Consider the following 21,549-nt stretch of genomic DNA (forward strand, 5'->3'; position numbering starts at 1 on the left):
AGGAAAGGCGCTCCTGTATAACTAGGATACTCTAGAGATGGAGGAAGAATGCTGGTTAAAGGAAGGAAAGGACATAGTAGGTAATTCTGAATCTTATTAAAATGTTTCTGAAGAACTTAACAATTGAGATGTTTCGGACAATATGTAAAAAGAGCTTTCTCTATGCAAGCTTTCTTGTGTATGCAAAGAGACTATAATCTCGGCAACATCCAAGGGTCGAACATCGGGAATATCATAGTTCTATCCTTGTTTTAATGAAAATTATCATTTATGTTAGATTTAAAATGTAAACAATCCATGAATACAGTGAAAGGTTTGAAGAAAGCAAAGAAGACGTGTAGACTTGAAATTTTTCTTCGAGGCTGGAATAAACTAACTGTTCTGTTGGAAGCAGGGTGCAGCTGTTTATGAGTTCATGTTATTGCTGTTCATCAGCATGAACTTCCTTAATACATAGTCAGGTCAGGCTAAGATTAGAACTGGAGAAGGTGGAGGAGAAGACTGTTGGTTAGGAGAGTAGGTGTATCACGGCATCGGTGGTGAAGAAGAGAGCTCCTGCCTTTATCTCTGATCTTGTTATAGGGGCGCGTTTGTGTATTAGGAGGCGGGAGGAGGGGGAGGAGAGAATGTGAGTACATTAGAAAAGGTGTTAGATTTTTGACAACATATTATGTTGGAGATATGTAGTTTCAAAGCTTAGTCTGTCAGTTAAAAATATGGGAATTGTAGGGAGCACGTCGTTTGCGGCTGAGACTTTTTTCTAAATGGCCATATAGGCTGAATGCTAATGGAGCTAGTATATTCCCATAAAGTGTCCCACTTTCGAGCATCGGAATACCTCAGCGGTAATTGTCTTCTCCTTGGGAGGCTCCCTCACACGCAGTCTTTTACAATCCCATCGCTTTTTCTTTCTTCCCTCAATCTCTGTCTACATGCTGGTCTATATTGGCCTTTTCTCTTCTTCTATCTATAGGTCTCCCTACAACATCACCCTTAGAACAGTCCTTTTAAGAGAGTTGGAACCTACAAGATGAAATTTAGATCAAGAATTTGACTTTACAGAACAAACCTACAAGACATAAGAGAAGCTGTGGCTCCCGTGAAATTCAGTAATTCTTTCATAGGGTAGGTGGTCATCAGTTGTGGTGTTTGCCTTCACACGTGCTTCCAAAATTAACTCAGTTGAAAATTGGGCTTGACAGTTTCATGGCTCAAAATGAGTCTCTGAATATTCTTTCAAATATACTTTTAATGACAATTAAGAAATTGCCTTTATATATGTGAGTTGCTACGAGAAGGTTTCTCTTCACTGCCTGATTTAAAAATTGCAAGTTGGGCCAGGCTTGGTGGCCTTGTGGTTGAGTTCGACATGGTCTGCTACAGCAGCCTGGATTCGATTCCCGGGTGCCGACCTACAACCACTCTGTTAGCAGCAATGTTGTGCTGGTGGCCCACATACTAAAAAATGGAGGAGGTTTGGCATGAATGTTAGCTCAGGGCCTATCTTGCTCAGCAAAAAATAAAATATTGCAAGTTAAATCCATTTGAACAAATATTAAGAGGTATTGAGACTGCTATATTTCATTTAGCCTTTGCTAAAGTGGAGGCTTTTTTACATAGTATACTCGACTTAAGTCAGTCCTATTCTTAAGTCAGACCCTAAAAAAATACATTCTTTGAATCGCTAAAGTTTACTGCAACTTTTTGGTATTTGTGGGAGATGTTTTATTATAGAATAACTCTCGACCGGGCTGATAAGCTGTCAAATACAAGATGACGTTAGTAAGAGAATTTATTTCTTAGATTGTATTCTGGTGTCACTTGGAGGAAGATTCTAGAGTCTGAGACAAAAAGAGATAGAGACAAAGGGAAAAGCAATTTTGTTCTCACAGAGAAATTTAGTGGCTGTTGAGAGGTAGAGATAGGGCAGGACAAGATTCCTTTAAGGTAACCATGAGTGCATGTCAGAGTTTAGGAGGAAAGTAGTGGGTGAGTTCCTGGAGTCCTTGTGCAATTTCAGCTTCATAATCTGCTAAAAGGGTTTTTGTTGTTACTGTTTTTTAACTTTTTATTTTGGGGTAATTCCAGATTCACAGGAAATTAGGAAAAAAGTAAAACAGGAATAATTGTAGATTCATAGGAAGTTGCAAAAATAGTGCAGACAGGTCCCATTTACCCGTCACCCTGTTTTCCCCCAGAAGTTACGTCTTATATAAGTATAGTACAAGATCAAAACCAGGAAATGGACATTTGTACACTGTGTCTGTGTCGTTTCATGACAGTTTATCATATGTGTAGATTTGTCTAACCACCACCTCACTCAGGATACAGAACTACTCCATCTCCATAAAGATGTCTCCCTTGTGTTTCCCCTTCCTAGTCACAGCCATCCTGCTCCTGCCTCCCCCCCGCCCCCCCCCCCCCCACTGTCCCTAGCTCCTGGCAACCATTGATCTGATCTTCATCTTTATACTTCTGTTTGTCTTTGTATTAGATGGGCTAGCAATGTAACATTCTCTCAAAGGGGAAATGTTTTCTGAACAGAAACTACCATTGTAAGAGGTTTAAAAAAACTTGCTTGTTTCTTCACCTTTTCTAATTACAAATTTTTTTGGAGTGGAGGGCTCCAGTGGTATTTTAATCCATTTGCTCCCAAGTAATATGACTACAGATTCATTCGTTCTCCCCTCTTTCAGTCTATTTCCAACAGAGTTTTCTTAAAGGGGCAAAGCATTTTTCCATTAAATTAATCATGTTCAAATCTTCCAAGAACTGGATGGATTTTTCAGAACCTCTTAACGTTTCTTATTTGAGGAGTCAAAAATGCATTAAAAAAATTTAATGTAAAAAAAATAAAGCGATAATTCACTGATACTTTTGTCTGGGTCCCTTATTTATCATAGTAGATTATAATGATGAAGATAGGATTTCTGATATCAAATGGGTTGATATGTATAAAGCACTTAGAATAGTGCCTGGCATGTAGTGATCTCTATATTAATGTTAACTATTATTTTTATTACTGCTGTTAAGACGTCTGTTCTCAGGATGAGAAGGAAGGACTTTTTGTTTTAACTTTTTATCAAGATTATGATAGTTTACCACCTTGTGAAATTTCAGTTGCCATTATTGTCAGTCATGTTGTAGGTACACCACTTCACCCTTAGTGCCCTCCCCCCACCCCCCCTTTCCCCTGGTAACCACCAATCAGTTCTCTTTGTCTATATGTTTAACTTCCACCTATGAGTGGAGTCATACAGAGTTGCTCTTTCTCTGTCTGGCTTATCTCACTTAACATAATACCCTCAAGGTCCATCCATGTTGTTGTGAATGGGATGATTTTATCCTTTTTTATGGCTGAGTAGTATTCCATTGTATATAAGCCATATCTTCTTTATCCAGTCATCAGTTGATGGGCACTTAGGTTGCTTCCACATCTTGGCTATTGTGAATAATGCTGTGATGAACATAGGGGTGCATGGGACTTTTGGAATTGCTGATTTCAAGTTCTTTGGATAGATACCCAGTAGTGGGATGGCTAGGTCATATGGTATTTCTGTTTTTAATTTTTTGAGAAATCTCCATGCTGTTTTCCATAGTGGCTGCACCAGTTTGCATTCCCACCAACAGTGTATGAGGGTTCCTTTTTCTCCACAACCTCTCCAACATTTGTCACTTTTTGTTTTGGATATTTTTGCCATTCTAACAGGTATAAGGTGATATCTTAGTGTAGTTTTTATTTGCATTTCCCTGATGATTAGTGATGGTGAACATCTTTTCATGTGTCTATTGGCCATCCATGTATCTTCTTTGGAGAAATGTCTGTTCATGTCCCCTGCCCATTTTTTGATCGGGTTGTTTGATTTTTTGTTGTTGAGCTGTGTGAGTTCTTTATATATTATGGAGATTAACCCTTTGTCGGATATATAACTTGTAAATATTTTTTCCCAACTAGTGGGTTGTTTTTTTGTTTCAATCCTGTTTTCCCTTGCCTTGAAGAAGCTCTTTAGTCTGATGAAGTCCCATGTGTTTATTCTTTCTATTGTTTCCCCCATCTGAGGAGATAGGGTGTCCGAAAAGATCCTTTTGATACTGATGTCAAAGAGTGTACTGCCTATATTCTCTTCTAGAAGACTTATTGTTTCAGGTCTAATCTTTAGGTCTTTGATCCATTTTGAGTTTATTTTGGTGAATGGTGAAAAAGAATGGTCAATTTTCATTCTTTTACATGTGGCTGGAGAAGGAAGGACTTTTAAAGCACAAAATCAAAAGATTAAATCACACGGAAAAGGACAGGTGTATTAGCTATTTTAAACAAACAGAAACCAGGCGCCTGTATGCACATGAAGAAGATTGGGAAGATGCATGTTTACGTAGGTTTGCTTCAGGTGGTGGATTTATAGGTGATTCACACTCCTCACCCCCCACCCCCCATTTTCTCTCTATTTAACAAACAGAATTACTCTTAGAGTTGGGGAAATTAAAGTAATAATATATAGAAAGGGAATTAAATGTGCCCAATTTTGATAAGACTCTTGTGGAACTGACACTTGGTAGTGGCAGTATAAATGATTCTGCTATTTCAGGAGGGCAGTTTGACAGATATCAAAGCCTCGAAATGGTTTGTACTCTTTGACCTAGTGATTTCGCTTCTCGGCCTGTGCTTTTGGAAAGGACCAGAAATGTCAGAAAAGGTGCAAAGATATTTATTCTTTATAGTGTAGCCTTACTTGTAACAGGACAATGAAACCTGCTTTATGTGTAAAGCTCTGTAATTGAGTTTGCACTCTATGTCAGACGGCTGCCTTGAGTGGTTTAACATCGGTTGATGGAGACCCTTTGCTCATATTATTAATATAAATTTGGAAATTATATTAATTGGCTAAAAACAAATTCAGTATTTATGGGCTTAATCCTAGGAATTTTGTCCTAAAATATGGCCTCTTTGTATAGTTGTGTAAATATGTGGTGATTTTTAGAAAGAAGAAAAATGTTTCCTAGCAGTTTGATGTTTTTAATATAGTTATATGTCCTTTTATGTTAGTGTAATGTCTACCACTAAATATTTTCTGTCTGTACAGAGGAATAATGTGAAACAAGCATATATCTAAGCTGAGTACCAAGCAATGTTTTATACTGTAGAGTTACTTCTGTCATTTTATTTTTTTCCTTTAGTAGTTTTGAATTTGAAAGTTGTAATCTAATTTTAGGTTTAAGAAAAAAAGTAATTCATATCCTCAGAGCTTTTACTGCTTATCTACTGTTGAAGCGATGTCATCTCTTGCCTCAGTATTCCCCATCTCAGTTGCTCAAACCAGAAAGTCGGGAAACTTAATACTTCTGGATACCCCATTCTTAGCTTACACTGTGTGACTCCAGTTATTGAATAAGTCCTGCCTGCCTCCAAAATATCTTGAATTACTACTTCTTTCGCTGTCTGCTCACACCACCCTAGTTGAAGGAACATTACCTTTTTCTTGCAGTATTATAATATCATCATAACTGTTTCCTCAATCTTCCCCTGACTCAATTCATTCCGTTTTGTTTGCTTTTATTTTATTTCAAAATTGTATTGAAGATTTGCATATATCACATTTAAGAAGTCAAATATTTCCATAAGAGACCAAAATATAGCAATACCCTAGCCCAGCTGCTCCCACCGTTCTAGCCTCCATCCAGCCGTGAGCCCCACACCCATCCAAGTCTCTTAGCTATTTCTCCTTGGATGAATTTATATCTGTTTTTCAAATAATATATCTGAATTATTTATGATTTTTCAATTTTAGGTATGATTTACTAACTCTGCTATAGAAAGTGATTTCACTCTCTTATGTTCTCTTGCCCTTACATTTACACAATTCACATCCTCCTCTTTTTCCCATATAGTTATGTCACAATTTTGACATGAATAAGTAACTTAACTTACTTAAATTTTGTTGTCTTTGAGCTAATAACTTACTCTAGCTTTCTTTGTACTTGTCACTGATTTTTCTGCCAGAAGTTAATGTAGTGAATGTGTCTTCTCAGTGTGTTCGGATCCTTCAGCTGTTCTGTTAATCATCTTTCAGAGACTTCTCTCTTGGAATCTCTGTCCTCTTGCAGCTTACAATCTGAACTGTTATTCTTTTCTTTTTTTTCCTTGCTTTTTCTCCCCAAATCCCCCTGTACGTATCTGTATATTTTAGTTGTGGGTTCTTCTAGTTGTAGCATGTGGGATGCCACCTCAACACAGCCTGACAAGCAGTCTCTTGTCCGCGCCCAGGATCGCACCGAACCGGCGAAACCCTGGGTTGCTGAAATGGAGCGTGCCATGGGGCCGGCCCCGAACTGTTGTTCTTAAGGTCTGCACACAGTTTTGTCCCAGGATCTCTCTTTACCGTTAATCTCAGAATTTCCAGTAGTTCCTTTCGGTGTTGGTTCCTCAGTTTCCCGGATCCCGTGTCCTCCTTTTTCTTTTGCTAGTTGTGGTGGAACACATATTCTCTTAGCTTTCTGAGAATAGGAGCGTAGAAGGCAAAAGCTCTGAGATTTTCATGTCTGAAAATATCTATAGTATACTTTCATATTTAATTGATATTTTTGTTGGATATAGAATTTTAGGATTTTTTTTTTGTGTGAGAAAGATTCACCTTAAGCTAACAACCATTGCCAATCTTCCTCTTTTTTAGCTTGAGGAAGATTAGTCCTGAGCTAATATACATGTCAGTCTTCCTCCACTTTGTATGTGGGATGCCTCCACAGCATGGCTGAGGAGTGGAGTAGGTCCGTGCCTGGGATCTGAACCTGCGAACCTGGACCACTGAAGTGGAGCACATGGAACTGTAACTACTCAGTCACAGGGCTGGCCCTGAATTCTAGGATTTTGAAGGCATTGTTTGAGTTGTCTTTTAACTTCTAATGTTGCTATTGAGACACGTGATACCTTCTGATTTGTGTTTTTCTGTATGTGATCTATTTTTGTGTGTTCTGTTTTTGAATCTGACAGATTTTCTGATCTCTTTGTCTCCCACATACTGCAATTTTTAGATGATGGGCCTTGGTCTAGGTCTTTTTTGTTTTTTTTGATACATTGTAATAGGAACTCTTCAAGGTTTTAGTTCTGGGGGCATTTTCTTGAATTCTTTCTTTTGATAAAGTTACTTTTCTCCATTTTTTCTCTTCTCTCTTAAAATTCTTACTATTCAGGTGTTGCCTCTTATGGACATTTCTAATTAACATAATATTTTGCTCCTATTTTTAGCTTATTGCTTAAAAGATTTTCTCACCTTTATCTCAGAATTCTTCTGTTGATTTTTAAAATTTCTGCTATTACATTTTTCATTTCCAAAAGCTGTATTTTGTTTTCTGAATATTTGTTTTTTATATCCACTTGTTTTTGCCTAATGGGAGCAATATCTATTTTCATCTGTCTGAGAGTAGCAATTATATGTTTTTGTCGTCTTCTTTTCTCAGTGTTCTTTTGTTCTCTGTCCTAACTCAGTTTCATCAGAGTTATTTTTCTTTTTTCCTATAGATTGTGTCTCTCTCTGGTGGCAGTGGTTGTATTACACAGAGTTCTTACCTATTAGGAACCTCTTTGGCAGACTGAAGCTCATAGAACTGAGCCTTGCTTTAAAATCAAAGGAAATTAGTTCTGTTAAAATACACTTATCAAGGGGGCCAACCCAGTGGTGTAGTGGTTAAGTTCACGTGCTCTGCTTCGGTGGCCTGGGATTTGCAGGTTTGGGTCCTGAGCATGAACCTACACATTGCTCATCAAGCCACACTGTGGCAGCCTCCCACATACAAAATAGAGGAAGATTGACACAGATGTTAGCTCAGAGACAATCTTCCTCACCAAAAAAAACCACACTTATCAAAATAGTTTTTAAACTGTTATATAGCAATATATGTGCTTCTTTATTAGCATATTAAGTAAGATCTAGAGGTGATGAGATCACAATTTCAAAGTAGTGATGAGTGTAAATGATATTTTCGAGATATCTGTACCAACTGTAATATGATAAGAAAATATCTGATTTTTATTAGTGACAAAGTCATGTGTGTTGCCAGTTTTTCTGTAATCTGTAGCCTACATTTATAATTAAAAGGAATGTCGTTTCAGTTAGAAGTTAGTGTAAAACGAAAGTTTAATTTTTTTTGCCTAAGTCCTTGAGCTCTTTGAATCCTGTTGACAGACCCTGTGGGGAGTCAAGAACCCCTTTATCAGAGGCTTCTTCGGATATCTGGGGTCATTGACTGTCACTTCAAACACTGAGGGACTGGAAAGCTGGTTGGAAGCTCTGGGGAATGGACTTGACTCCTCACGAGCAGCTTCACTGTATGTTGTAAAAGGCTCAGCTCTCACTGTCTGTGGATCTTTCCTCCTCGGATTCAGACCATCAGAGGGAACCTGCCGATCTGCCTGTGGAGTATGAGTCTGGTCATCTATGTTCCCACAGACAATTGGTTTACCCTTTTATATTCTACTAATAAAATTTGCTCTTGTGATTTAGCTGAATGGTTATAGTATTAGATATGTTCCTGTTAAGTAAAACACTTCTAGGAAGGAACACAACTGTCTTTAATGTTTTGAAACCCTTAATGTAACAAGAAAACTGAGCTATTTCATGAATTTATATTTAACTTGCAACTTAATTTTTCAGGAACACAGCTGTCTTTAATGTTTTGAAACCCTTAATATAACAAGAAAACTGAGCTATTTCATGAATTTATATTTAACTTACAACTTAATTTTTCAGGAGCTTTCAAGTTGTGGATGGAATAAAAAAGAGAAATATAGTTCTTCCCCAAATGCAGTTGCCTTCACAAGAAGATTTAATCATGTGAGTTGCTTATAAAATTTTGGTATTTAGTTTCTGAAATTCAATTCCACAATATATAATTTTTCATTAAGAAATAATTTAACTTTTTACATCAGTTCTGCAACATTTTCAGTCAATATTGCTTCAAATATTTTCTCTCTGCATGATTTCTGTTTTTTTCCTTTTGTGATTTTTGATTTTGTGATTGAAATTTGTTGAAACTTGGCATCCTTTCCTACTTGTATCTCATCCTTTCTTATTTTTACATCTATTCCCTGTGTGCTCCATTCTATGTAATTTTTTCAGATCTGTATTTCAGTTCACTAATTCTCTTCAGGTGTGTCATATTGGTTTCAAATCTGTGTGCTTTTACACTAGTGTCAGTTTTTTAAATTTTTTAATTTCTTAGATTATTTTCCACATTTTATTTTTATTGTTATTGTCCAGAGTCTTTGGGGTACTAATTCTCTTATTTCTGCTGATCCTTACGCACAGTGGTTTGTTTTCTTCTGCTTTTTGTAATTTTGGATTGAGAGCTCATGTCCATTTAAGCTTTTTCTGTGGGAATTTTGCTGTTGCCTAGGTTGAGGGTATATCCCTTCGGAGAAGCTTTTTGTTTACTTTTGCCAGTACCGAGGTCTATCACAGACCTAGGACTGTTTTTTATATGTTTTGGTTGGGGAATGTCTGTACTTCTCTGTAGAGAAAATTTAGACTTCAAATTCAGGTAAGGGCAGATTACAAATTCTTATGAAAGACTTATTTTTCTCCTTCTTCTGTATTGTCTCCCCCTGCTGGTAGGTGAATTGTTTTACTCTACCTTTTGACCAAGATTGTAGCCCTTTGAAGGTCCCTTAGATAGAAATGGAGGTGGGAGGGTGGATGGGTGAGGCCTTGTAGTAAATCATTGGAGGAGTGCTGAATCCTAAGCCCCCAAGGGCAGCTACAGGACCTTTCTTTTAACGACCGCTTTGCTTTTATTTCCTCTTTGTTTTTGGCCACTAGGGAAATCTTTTATTTTTCAAGTTAGCCATACATTTTTTTTAAAAAGAGTTTGTTGTCTTTAACCCAACATTTCTAAGGGTTTATAGCAAATAGTATCTCAAGTTATTTGGTTCACTGTATTCCCAAAAATGGAAGTAGGTTAAAGTTTTTAAAGATTAGATTAAATCAGTAATAGGGGCCTAGGGCAAACATGTTTTGTACTGAATTCCATATTTAAGCTATATAGCAGTCTTTTTCAAGATTTTTCTGAGGTGATCAGAATTTATTATCACAGTAAAAGTTTTTTCTTTGCTGTACAGAAACATCACGTTACCGTACTCACAAATTTGACTTTAGTTTTTAAGCACTCATATTATTAAGTGAGCCAAAAAGTTGTCAGAGTCAAATATGTCACAATGTACCAAAAGCTTTTATCCTCATTCCAGATCACAGTTGATCCTATATAAGCTCCATTACTTAGGTACTCCATTACTCTATTATTTTCTCCTAGTAAGGTCATAGGAGATCTGAAGTAGCCAATTACAGAGGAAGTTAGAAAGAGTCCTTTAGAGGGAACATATCTGCCTCTTTATGTTTAAAATGAATCTCTTGTAGATAGCATATAGTTGGTCTTCCTTTTTATTTTCCAGTCTGACAATCTCTAGGTTTTCAGTTTAGACTTAGAAAAGATACAAAGAGTTCAGAGAGTTTTCAGTTTAGACTTAGAAAAGATAAAAAGAGTTCAGAGAGTTTCCATATATCCCTACCTTCCCCCAATGTTAACATTTTACATAAGTGTGGTATAGTTATTAGAGTCAGGAAATTAACCTTGGTATATAATACCATTAACAAACTAAGGACCCTATTCAAATTTCTCCAGTTTCCCACTAATATCCTTTTTGTTGTTGTTCCAAGACATCATTTTGGATCCCTCATTGCATTTGGTTTTCACTAATTCCAGCAAAAGGGTTATCGTAGGGTCTGTTTCTTTTTAATACTTTTCTCTTAACTCTTAGCCAACCTTTTCTGTTTCTTTGCAAGTCTGGTAATTTTTTCAATTGTATAATCATCAACAGTGCTTTTACACAGTCATATTTTTAATATGACTTTATATCAGTAGTACTTTTAAATATAGCTATAGACATCTGTTGTGCTTTTAAATAGTTGTATGTGTTTGTGGGGTTTTTTTTTTCTTTTTGGTGAGGAAGACTAGCTTTGAGCTAATATTTGTTGCCAGTCTTCCTCTTTTTTTCTTTGCCTGAGGAAGATTGTCGCTGAGCTAACAGCTATGCCAATCTTCCTCTATTTTTTGCATGTGGGACACCACCACAGCATGGCTTGGTGAGTGGTGTGTAGATCTGTGCCTGGGATCCACACCTGTGAAACCCAGGCTGCCAATGCAGAGCATGTGAACTTGACAACTACACCACCAAGCTGGTCCCTAAATAATTGTTTTTATCATTTATAATTATTATCAGACAAGCACTCCCAAAAATACCAGCTCCTTCATGTCATCAGAAATGGAACTCTCCCTCATCTCTTTAAAAACTATGCTTTTTACTGGTTATCAAAATAATAACATGTATTCCAGGAAAATTGAAGAAGTGTACAAATGCTTAAATTAAAAAGCTGGAGGGGACGATCACCCAGAGGTGACTGTTAACATTTCAGTTTATATCCTTCCATTCTTTACTTTTTCTTAATCTAATAGAAATTGTGTTGTACATATAATTTATAGCCTTATTGTCTTAGCATGCCATGAAATATTTCTGTATCATAAAATCACTTTGAAAACATTTTTACTATCTATATAACCTCCTGTGACTTGACTGTATCGTGATTTTAATAATCACTCTATTGGATGTTTCTCTGATAACTTATGGTCATGCCAGTGGCTTCCTGATTTTTTTTAATTGAAGGAGGGTTGTCTAAGTTTCTTTTAAATGTTACCTTTAGATAATTGAAAATTTGACTAATAATCGAAAATTTTTTGTAATTGGAAATTAATTTTTTTTTTTTTTGAGGAAGATTAGCCTTGAGCTAACTACTGCCAGTCCTCCTCTTTTTGCTGAGGAAGCCTGGCCCTGAGCTAACATCTGTGCCCATCTTCCTCTACTTTATATGTGGGACACCTACCACAGCATGGCGTGCCAGGCGGTGCCATGTCCGCACCCGGGATCCGAACCAGCGAACCCTGGGCCGCGGAGAAGTGGAACGTGCAAACTTAACTGCTGCGCCACCGGGCCGGCCCCTGGAAATTAATGTTTTTAGGAATGATAATGATATTGGATTATGTTTATTAAAAAAGACTTCTTAGGGCCAGCCTGGTGGCGTAGTAGATAAGTTCACCTGCTCTGCTTTGGCAGTCCGGGGTTCGCTGTTTCAGATCCTGGGTGCAGACCTCTGCACTGCTTGTCAAACCATGCTGTGGCAGGCGTCCCACATATAAAGTAGAGGAAGATGGGCATAGATGTTAGCTCAGGGCCAGTCTTCCTCGGCAAAAAGAGAGGATTGGCAGCAGATGTTAGCTCAAGGCTAAATTTCCTCAAAAAAGATTTCTTACTTTTTGAAAATATTTATAGATGCAATTATATAGTGTCTGTGATTTGCTTCACAATATTACTTGGGCATTTGAGTGCAGGGTGAGGATGGAGATGAAAAAGCTTGGCTGTAACTTGATTGCAGAAGCTGGTTAATGTACTGGGTCTTCATTATTATCTTCTAAGTTCAGTATACATTTGAAGTTTTCCATGATAAAAAGTTAAGAAACAAAAGCTTAACATATTTTTGGCTGCAAATATAAGGTTTCATAACACCTCTTTATGATTTTAAAACACTGAATAAAGCAACTATATTTAAAAATATCCTGTGTTTTCTAGGATTTTTTTAAATGAAATATTTGATGCATTTCAAAGAATGTGTTAAATATTTGTTTGAATTATATGAAAATGCTCATGTTAGACCATTTTTAGCCTACAAAAATGACAAGTTCATATCATAAATCTAATATGTATTAAGAAATGTTCTAATAACCATGAGTTCACCACCTAAGCTGAGAAATAGAATATTAGCAAAGCTGTTGAGGCGTTTTACGTGTTCTTCCCTCTACCCTTGATTAAGGGGTGACTGTGATCTGAAAATTTGGGGTTTTTTTTTCTTTATACCTTTTTAGTTGGTTTTTAAAAATTTAACTGCTCGTTAATTCCCTTAGAGATTTGCTGGAAATATTTGCATCCCTAATCTTGCTTGTTTTTCATCTTCATAATATATGTCATCAGCCTGGATATACTCTTTCTGGGGTTGGCTTTCTTCACTTGTGTTTCTCTGATGTATCCATGGTGATGTATGTTGCTCTAGTTCATTGATTTTCACTGCTGTCTGGCATTTCATTCCATGAATATCAGAATGAATTTATCATTCTTTTGAGGATAGACATGAAGTATGTTTCCTAATTTTTTGCTATTGTGAAGAATGTTGCTATGAATATTCTGAGTGTTTTGGTGTCCATGTGCAATAGTTTTTGTGGACGGTGGCTTTCAAACTTTTTTGACTGTGACCTACATTAAGATAAAATATTTTACATTGCGGCTCAATACAGACACAGAGCTGAAACAAGTTTCCTGAAATAATGTTCCTTTGTATTAGATGATGTGTACTTTGATCTTTTCTGCTTAAAAAAACAGTTTAAAAACTTAAAATTAGGAAGAGCTACCATGAAAATATCTGTGAAGGTACTGATCTTCATTTTTCTCCTTCACTAATATGTCCCAAACATTGACAACAGTGCCCAGGATACAGTAGGAGCTTAATAAATATTTATTGAATGAAAACGAAAGCTGAAGTCATTTTATACCAATTAGATGGCAAAGGTTGATGATACCAAGTGTTGAGAAGGATATGCAGTAATAAAAAGCTCTTTCTTTTAACCCTCATTTAGTCTTAGTTCTATGAATAAGTGTATATTTAATGCTCACTACCATAGTTAGGTTGATTGTTTCTCTGGTCATTTTGGTTGTCTGAGGCTTGTTCTGCAGTAGATTACTCTGGAAGTAGAGCCCTCTGGAAGGGCTCATAGCAACAGTAATTCCTGAGTCCTTACGTGCTGACAAGTTCGTCTATCATTTGTATAAAATTTTCTTCCCTTGATTATATTTCATTTGTTACTCCATTTTTTTTCTGACAGAGTGTTGCTGTTGAAAAGAAGTCTGATGATGTTTTCTTTTACTTAAAAATCACTTTCTCTGTTTGTCTCCAAAGCCCCCAATTTTTTTCTTTTAAGGCTAGTAATTTTATTAAACTGTGTCATGGTGTTGGTCGTTCTGGGCTGGGGTTCTCAGGTGAGGTTGAGTTTAGCGGGGCCCTGTTGACTGGGGAGCACCTGCACTGAGCCTTTCCAGCTTGCTGGTCTCAGGGTAGGTGGACTTCTTACATGGTGACTTAGGGATCCCAGAGAGAATGTTCCAATAGTCGAGGCAGGGGCTGCATATCTTTTTATGACCTTGTCCTGGGAGTCAGCATCAATTTCATTAATCCTTTCTTCATCGAAGCAGCCACAAGCCTGTCCAGATTCAATGAGAAGTGACCCATACACCCCAGCTTTCAGTGAGAGGAATGACAAAGAATTGGTGGCCATATTTAAAATCACCATAATATTTGTCTTAAAATTTGTCCAATGTTAAATTTAATTAGGTTGATGATCATGCAGTTTAGATTGAATTCTTAGTTGATATTTGCTAAGATTATTGTTAAAGTATGTGCAGTATAATTTTTTATATATTTTTAGAAGTAAACCTTTTTAGAATTAGGGATAGTTACTGCCATTAGTAGCCCAAATATAGTAACAAATATGAAGATGGCTTTGTAAAATATAAGCATTTTACATTTACATACACATTTGTAAAATATAGACATTTTGACAATTTGTTTATAGATGAATGTTGCAAGTAAAATCTGAAATACTTCTCTCTAAAAAAAGGTGAAGAAATGTGAGTCAGTGGCATTATGTTTTTTACAAAGATTTCTGTCTACATTGTGTTTTTAGATTGTATAAGTTTGAGCCAACTGATAGTGCTTTGATTTTATTTTCATAGTACATGAATTAAAATGTTACATAGATGTTACATTATATCATGGTAAGCAAACTGTTTTCATCAGAGTAGAGCATTTTACTTATAGATCTACTCAGCCTTCTTAGGAATGACTTTTAATGTTTTTTAAAAGAAATCATGAAGATGGTTTAATTGAATTAGCATTACATACTTTTTTAAAATACAGTCTTCATTTATTTTAGAATTACTCAGATATGTTTTTCTTTATGATATTTTATTTCATTTTATTCATACCAAGAAAATCATCCATGGGATTCTTCATACTTAGGATTCTGCTCATTGTAAATAAATGATGATGTGGCATTATACAGCCACAGGAAAACGTGCTCTAAGTAGCCTATTTTACAATATCTGATCTTAGAGCTTATCTAATTCTGCCAGAGTGTTTGAAAATACAGCAAAAAACATTTGTTCATGTTGCATCACTCTTGTTTTATTGCATTGTCTTAGCTCTTTTCCTTCAAACTTTATATTAGCTTTTACAAATTAGAAATCATAGTGATGTTTTTATGTGTATGTATACACATATGTATACGTGTCTATATCTGTCTGTGTATATGTGAAGTGTATGTAACATTTGAAGATTGGTTGTGTCCTGGTACTAAGTCAAGGGTAAGAGAAAGTATTGTTTTTTTAAACAGCTATAGGTCATTCATCAAGTAGTTGCTGTTTTTGATCCTGGTCAGTAAATAATGTTGTCATTCAACTATTTTTAATTTTTATTTGCAGGTAAGCTTTTGGGTTGTTAGAGAGATTCTTCATGCTCAAACATTAAAAATTAGAGCAGAAGTTTTGAGCCACTATATTAAAACTGCTAAGGTAAGAAAAACTTATGTTTTTATGTTTGGGTTCAACCATTCAGCAATGTTTGTGAGTGAGTATTTGCCCGTGACACTTTGTTTACTATTTGTGACACTGCAAAATGAGACCTATTGATTAAGTCCATTTTTAAAATTTGATGCCTGATTTCTCTGCCTTTTCCTTTATTTCTCCTGTCTTCCTCCCCTTTTTTAACGTATCTTTCCTCCCTTTCTCAGAGTAGCTGAATTATTGATTTATTTGAATGGATAACTAGACAGAGGTCAAATTTTGGTGAAGTCCAAATAAAATATTGGACTATTCCGCAGGTGACTGAGAAAGCCTTATAGGGATTAAGTCAGAGAACACATAGTAATTATTTGTTTTTGACATACATCACCCTGCCAACTGTGTGGAGAATGATAAGACTTTATTTTTTAAAAAATAGGATAAATGAGGACGTTAACCAGATATGTTAATTGAATGGTTATTGTGGGACGTAGGTAATAAACGCAGCAAGAGAAATGGAGCATGGATTTCAAGGGTAGTCAGAATTTAGAGAGGGGGATGAAATAGGACATTCCACAAGAGGATACCAAGATTTTATTAAAACTTTTGTAACAACTCCGAATTTATGTGAAGTTCACTAAAAAGTGGTGTACTTGTAGCTACATTCTTCATTATTCTTGTAATAAATATGTAATTTATCTCACCTGTGAATGAAGGAAGACGGACTAAAATGAAGGTACCATTTTTATAATTGTAAATGGTTATAATTCTTATAAATCATAACTCTTCCATATTTTCTTTGAGCACACTGGAGCAAGTGTATTCTAACATTCCTGTGGCACTAGGTGGCAGAGCTAGCCTTCTGAAAATTTGGTATTTTGCAGAAGTGTCATAAAATTTTTGAAAACATTCTCTGTGATATGTTAGATAAATATTGTGTTTGAGCTAATAGAATTTCATGGCTTTTCTCCCTAGATTCTGAATTTGTGTTATTGTTTTCTGCTATCTTCGTTAGGTTTTTTATGTACTTGTATTTTCCACTCAAAACTACCAAATTTTGCCCATCAAACCTGCCATTACCTTCCTTATCAAATAATCATTTAATTCCTAATCAAACTCTTAGACTTTGAGGTTTTTTTTGACAGTGCTTGCTTTCATCCCAAATTCCAAATTTTCATTTTTGGTCTTATACTGTCTTTTAAATCCCTCCATTCTGACTTTTCTGCCTTCTGTATTCACTTTGTTATAAAACTGTCAAGTCTTTCTCTTCTTTTAGTAGATAATATCAGTCAGGGTTCTCTAGAGAGAGAATATATAAAATAGGTGAAAAGATTTACGGAATTGTCTCCTTAAAGGACTGAGGTAGGCGTGGGGGGCTGGCAAATCTGAAATCTGTAGGGCAGGCAGACAGCCTGAAACCTGGGCAGGGAGGTGAGGCTGCAGTCTTGAGGCAGAATTTCTTCTTCTCTAGGAAACCTCGTTTTTACCTGAAGGCATTTCAACTGATGAGAAGCAGCCCACCACGTTATGGAGTGTAATCTCTTTTAATTAAAATCAGCTGATTGTAGATGTTAACCACATCTGCAAAATATCTTCACAGCAACACCCAGATTAGTGTTTGATTAAATAACTGGGTGCTATATAGCCTAGCCAAGTTGACACATAAAACTAATCAAATAGACACAGAAGAATGTAAAATATGTTTAAGGTAACAAAAGAATGATAAAGTGAATACTCACGTACTCACTGCCCACTTTGAATTCCCATAGCCCTCTTCATATGCGATCTCCTACCCTCCCATTACAAAAGGAACCACGGCCTTGAATTTTGTGTTTGCGCATCTTTTATAGTTTTACTGTATAGATGTGTCCCTGAATAGTATATTGTTGTGTGTTTTTGAATTTTGTTTAAATTGAATTGCTCCATAATGACTTTTATACTTTTATAACTTGCTTTTTTTACTGAGCAGTGTTACTGAATGGTTTCAGGTGTATCTCTGTTATAGAGTACTCTGTTTGCATATCCCACAAATATTCAGTGTACTCTAGCTTGGATAGTTTCCAGATTTTTGCTGTTATAAACAGTGCTGCTACAAAAGCATTCTTGTGTAAGTCTCTTGGTGCTCACGTGAGGTTTGAAGCCCTAGAAATATAGAGAAAAGACAAATTACTTTCAAAGAAATGACAATTAGATCAATAATCTTCATTGAATCTGTTGAGAATGAACATTTTTTTCTGTGTTGACCATTTAGGTTTTCTCTTCTGAAAGATCTGTTTGAGATCTTTCAACAATTTCTGTTATGGTGTTGGTCTTTCATCAGTTTCTATAGGAGTCTTTTTTATGTATGTAATTTCTAGATGCCAGTTCTCTGCCGTATGCTTTGCATACATCTTCCTATTGTGGCTTGTCTTAACACTCTTTTCATGTTATCTTTTCATATAGATGTTCTTAACTTTAGTAGTCAAACTTATTAATCTTTAATTAATTTTTATTATCTTATTTAAGACCCCTTACTCTAACCTCTGAGAATATCAAAGATGTTCTCTTATATTATCCTTTAAAAGATTTATAGCTTTGATTTTTGGTACTTGAGTATTTAATCCATCTGGACTAAATTTCATATATAATATGTGTGAGTTATAGATTTTAGTTTTAGTTCATATTTTTCCATATGAATAATCATTCTGGCACCATTTTTAAAAATCTTTTTTAAAGCTTTCTTTATTTGTTTTTTGTCTGGAAGCATCTTTATGTCACCCTTGTTCTTGAAAAATGCTATTCCAGACTTAGAGTTTTTTTTTTTAATTTATTCTACTTGGGATTCCTTGAGCTTCCTAGCCCTAGGAATTAGTGTCTTTCAGTGATTTGGGGGAAAAACCTGCCATTATCTCTCATATATTTCTACACTATTACTTTTTATCTTCTCTTTCTGCAACTCTCGTTAGATAAATGGGGGCCTTTTTTTCTCTACCATTCATGTTTCTTAAACTTTATGTCACATTTTTTAAAAACTATTTGGCTTTTATGTTGCATTCTGGATAATGTCTTTATGTACAGTCTTCACTTTATTTGAAGCCAACATGTGATATACTGTTCTCCATTTGCGAATTCTTGTTCCTTGTGTTTTTTTCTTTTCTTTTTACTTGAGTTCATATTTCTTGAAACTTTATGGGAATTCTGAGACCTGAATTAAGGTGGCATATTAGGGTTCTTCAGAGAAACAGAACCCTCCCCTTTCCTTAGTTCTGATGTTTGAAACAGGCATTTTTGCCTTGGAGTCTCTTGATGGTGGGTGAGGACAGTTCTAAATGACTGATTTTTAGATAGACCCATTGGGATGTAAGCATCCGGTAGTATGAAGAAATCTGGGAAATTAGGAATAAATGTCAAGTAGATCTCTTGGCAAACTCATGGAACCTGGTGTTAGATAGGAGTTCTCTGCACAGAGACTGTAAAAGGCAAGGTGTAGTATTGGGAAGCAGGTAGTTAGGTGTCCCAGCGTGAACGAGGAACAAAGGATCTGGGGATTCAGACAGGAGGAAGCAGGAAATTGAGGAGGACTCTGGGAAGCGGGTTTGAACCCTAGCCCTGAAATAATGCGGGTACTGAGTAGGAAACTAGATCAGGATACTGGGCACAGACCGTGTCTTGAAACTTGGATCCTAAGGCAGAGGCTTAATAATGTTTCAGTATAAGGAAGGAGCCTGCTTGCTAAAAACTAGTGTGCCTAATCATAGCAGGCAAACTTGATACTGAGCTGTAACTTGGGTTTTCTTAATCTGTTACCCAACTAGAGGTAGATTGGTTCCCGGAGCTTAGAGATAATGCCAAGTTAGAATGCGGAAGTTCTATGGTGGGCCCAAATCAACTTACTGTGAACAGTGAGTACTGAAATGGCAAATCTCAGTGGTGAGGGTAATACGTACTGGATCACTACCAATTGCCTAAATTATACTTGTGCATCTGAAGTTTTTTTGTATTCATGCTGTTTATTTTTCATCTCTCTTCCCCCTTTTTCTTAAATCTTCAGAAACTGTATGAGCTGAATAACCTTCATGCGCTTATGGCAGTGGTTTCTGGCTTACAGAGTGCCCCAATTTTCAGGTTGACTAAAACATGGGCGGTGAGTAATCTTGCTTAGTTAATGAAAGGTTAGACTTCCTGTTGGAAGTAAAAATGTGTTATAAGGTTAATATTATGATAATAGATAATAATTTTAAATTACTGTGTACTCTGTACTTTGAAACCTGCATTTTTCTCTCAGCTGTTTCACTAAGTAATTTTTTGGGTAAATTACAGATTGGTGCTTGGTTTTTGCTCTTTAGGAAATCATTTTTGTAAAACGTCCTTAAGTATCTTTGACAATATACCATTTCATGTTTACTCACGAGAAAGTGTAAATGCAAAAAGATTGTATTTAATCATGTAAAGATTATGCTTTTGGAAAGTTTGAGGAAAATGTAAATTGTAAGTTTCAAAAAGTATTTACTGATTTAGATTTCCATTATTTTTAGGCAGGAAACTTAGGTTTTTTTCCTTAGAAATATCAGAAAATCTGATAATTAACATGGAATTATGCAGTGTTGCTACATATTCTGATGTTGTGTTAATCATATTTGGTTCTGTATACTTTAACAAGGTCAGGATGTGAATTTTGATTTCTGCGAATTTGTGTATTTGAGTGACATGATACTGGCCACACGCTGTCTAGGTATTCTTCATTTAGATTCTATGTAAGTAAAAGTTTAGATTTAATTAAATTTGTTCATATATAATACTCTTCTTTAATGTTAAAGAGGAATGATTTTATTACTTTTTGTACAAAGGATTTAGTGTGTTCGTAGGGTTCTGTGTAAAAGATACGACTGACTTTAAAAATCTTTTTTTTAATTACTACAGTATAACTGTATTTTTAATTAGCTTAGTGTCGCTTTCATTTTTTTTGGTGTCTGAAGAGACAGATGTTTCTCATGAAAACCAGGGTAGATTTCTATATTGGAAAAACATTAATATGGAAGAGCTTACAGTTTTCTTTATATTTTCTTTATATTTTAGAAACACCTGGGTGAAGGATTTTCCTACTTTAAAAATTATTTTTAACAGTGATGGCCTTATTCTCTTTTCTTAAAATTTGAATTTCATGGGGGAATGGAAATGATTATAAATATACTGTTAGGAATTCCATCTTTGAAGTTTTAGGGAAAAGAATTATACTCTGATGTATGTTGTGGTTTAGAAATGAGATACATTTCCCTCAAGTTAATTTTTATTTTCCTTGAAGATATTTTTGTTGTCTCCCTCATGTATTTGCATGGAAAAGATTTTTTTTTATTTAGTAACATCTCCATTATTAGTCTGAATAAAATTTTGGTGTTTATATTAAATTTTAAAATATTCCATACTGTGCCGGGTACTGTCTAATTGCTTGACATACAACAGTGAATGATATAAACAAAATCTCATTCTTATATAGCTAACATTCTACTGGGAAAAGATAAACTGTAAATAAACAAATGATATAAATAGTGATGAATGCTCTGAAGAATAATAAAACAGAATAAATGGAATGGAAAGGAAGGCAGGGAAGTATTTATATCATATGTGATAAGAAAGTCTCTGGTAAGTGACAGTTGAGTAGAGACCTGGGGGAATTGAGAGGACATTGATGTGGAATCTGGGAGGAGGGAACTCCAAGCAGAGGTAATAGCCAGTGCAAAGGCCCTGATAATGTTCAGTGAATATCAGGGTAGTTAGTGTAGTGTTGACAGTGGAATAGCTAGGGAGTAGTTGATGGTAGGAGACGAGTCCAGAGAGGTGGCATCAAATCAGATAATGGAGATGCTGTG

General features: G+C 35.7%; 1 protein-coding gene across 24 annotated transcripts in view; it reads left to right on the forward strand.

Moving 5' to 3' along the window:
- The window catches only part of RALGPS2 (Ral GEF with PH domain and SH3 binding motif 2), a 156,177-nt gene that overhangs the window by 53,773 nt on the left and 80,855 nt on the right, over positions 1 to 21,549 (forward strand). For all 24 annotated transcript variants that reach the window (XM_070591645.1, XM_070591658.1, XM_070591646.1 and 21 more), the window contains 3 exons: positions 8,742 to 8,825; positions 15,626 to 15,715; positions 19,734 to 19,826. In XM_070591645.1, coding sequence (XP_070447746.1) covers positions 8,742 to 8,825; positions 15,626 to 15,715; positions 19,734 to 19,826 — 267 coding nt within the window. The remainder of the gene's footprint in view (positions 1 to 8,741; positions 8,826 to 15,625; positions 15,716 to 19,733; positions 19,827 to 21,549) is intronic.

This window comes from Equus przewalskii, chromosome 23 (genome assembly GCF_037783145.1).
Source record: "Equus przewalskii isolate Varuska chromosome 23, EquPr2, whole genome shotgun sequence".
Taxonomy (NCBI): Eukaryota; Metazoa; Chordata; class Mammalia; order Perissodactyla; family Equidae; genus Equus; species Equus przewalskii.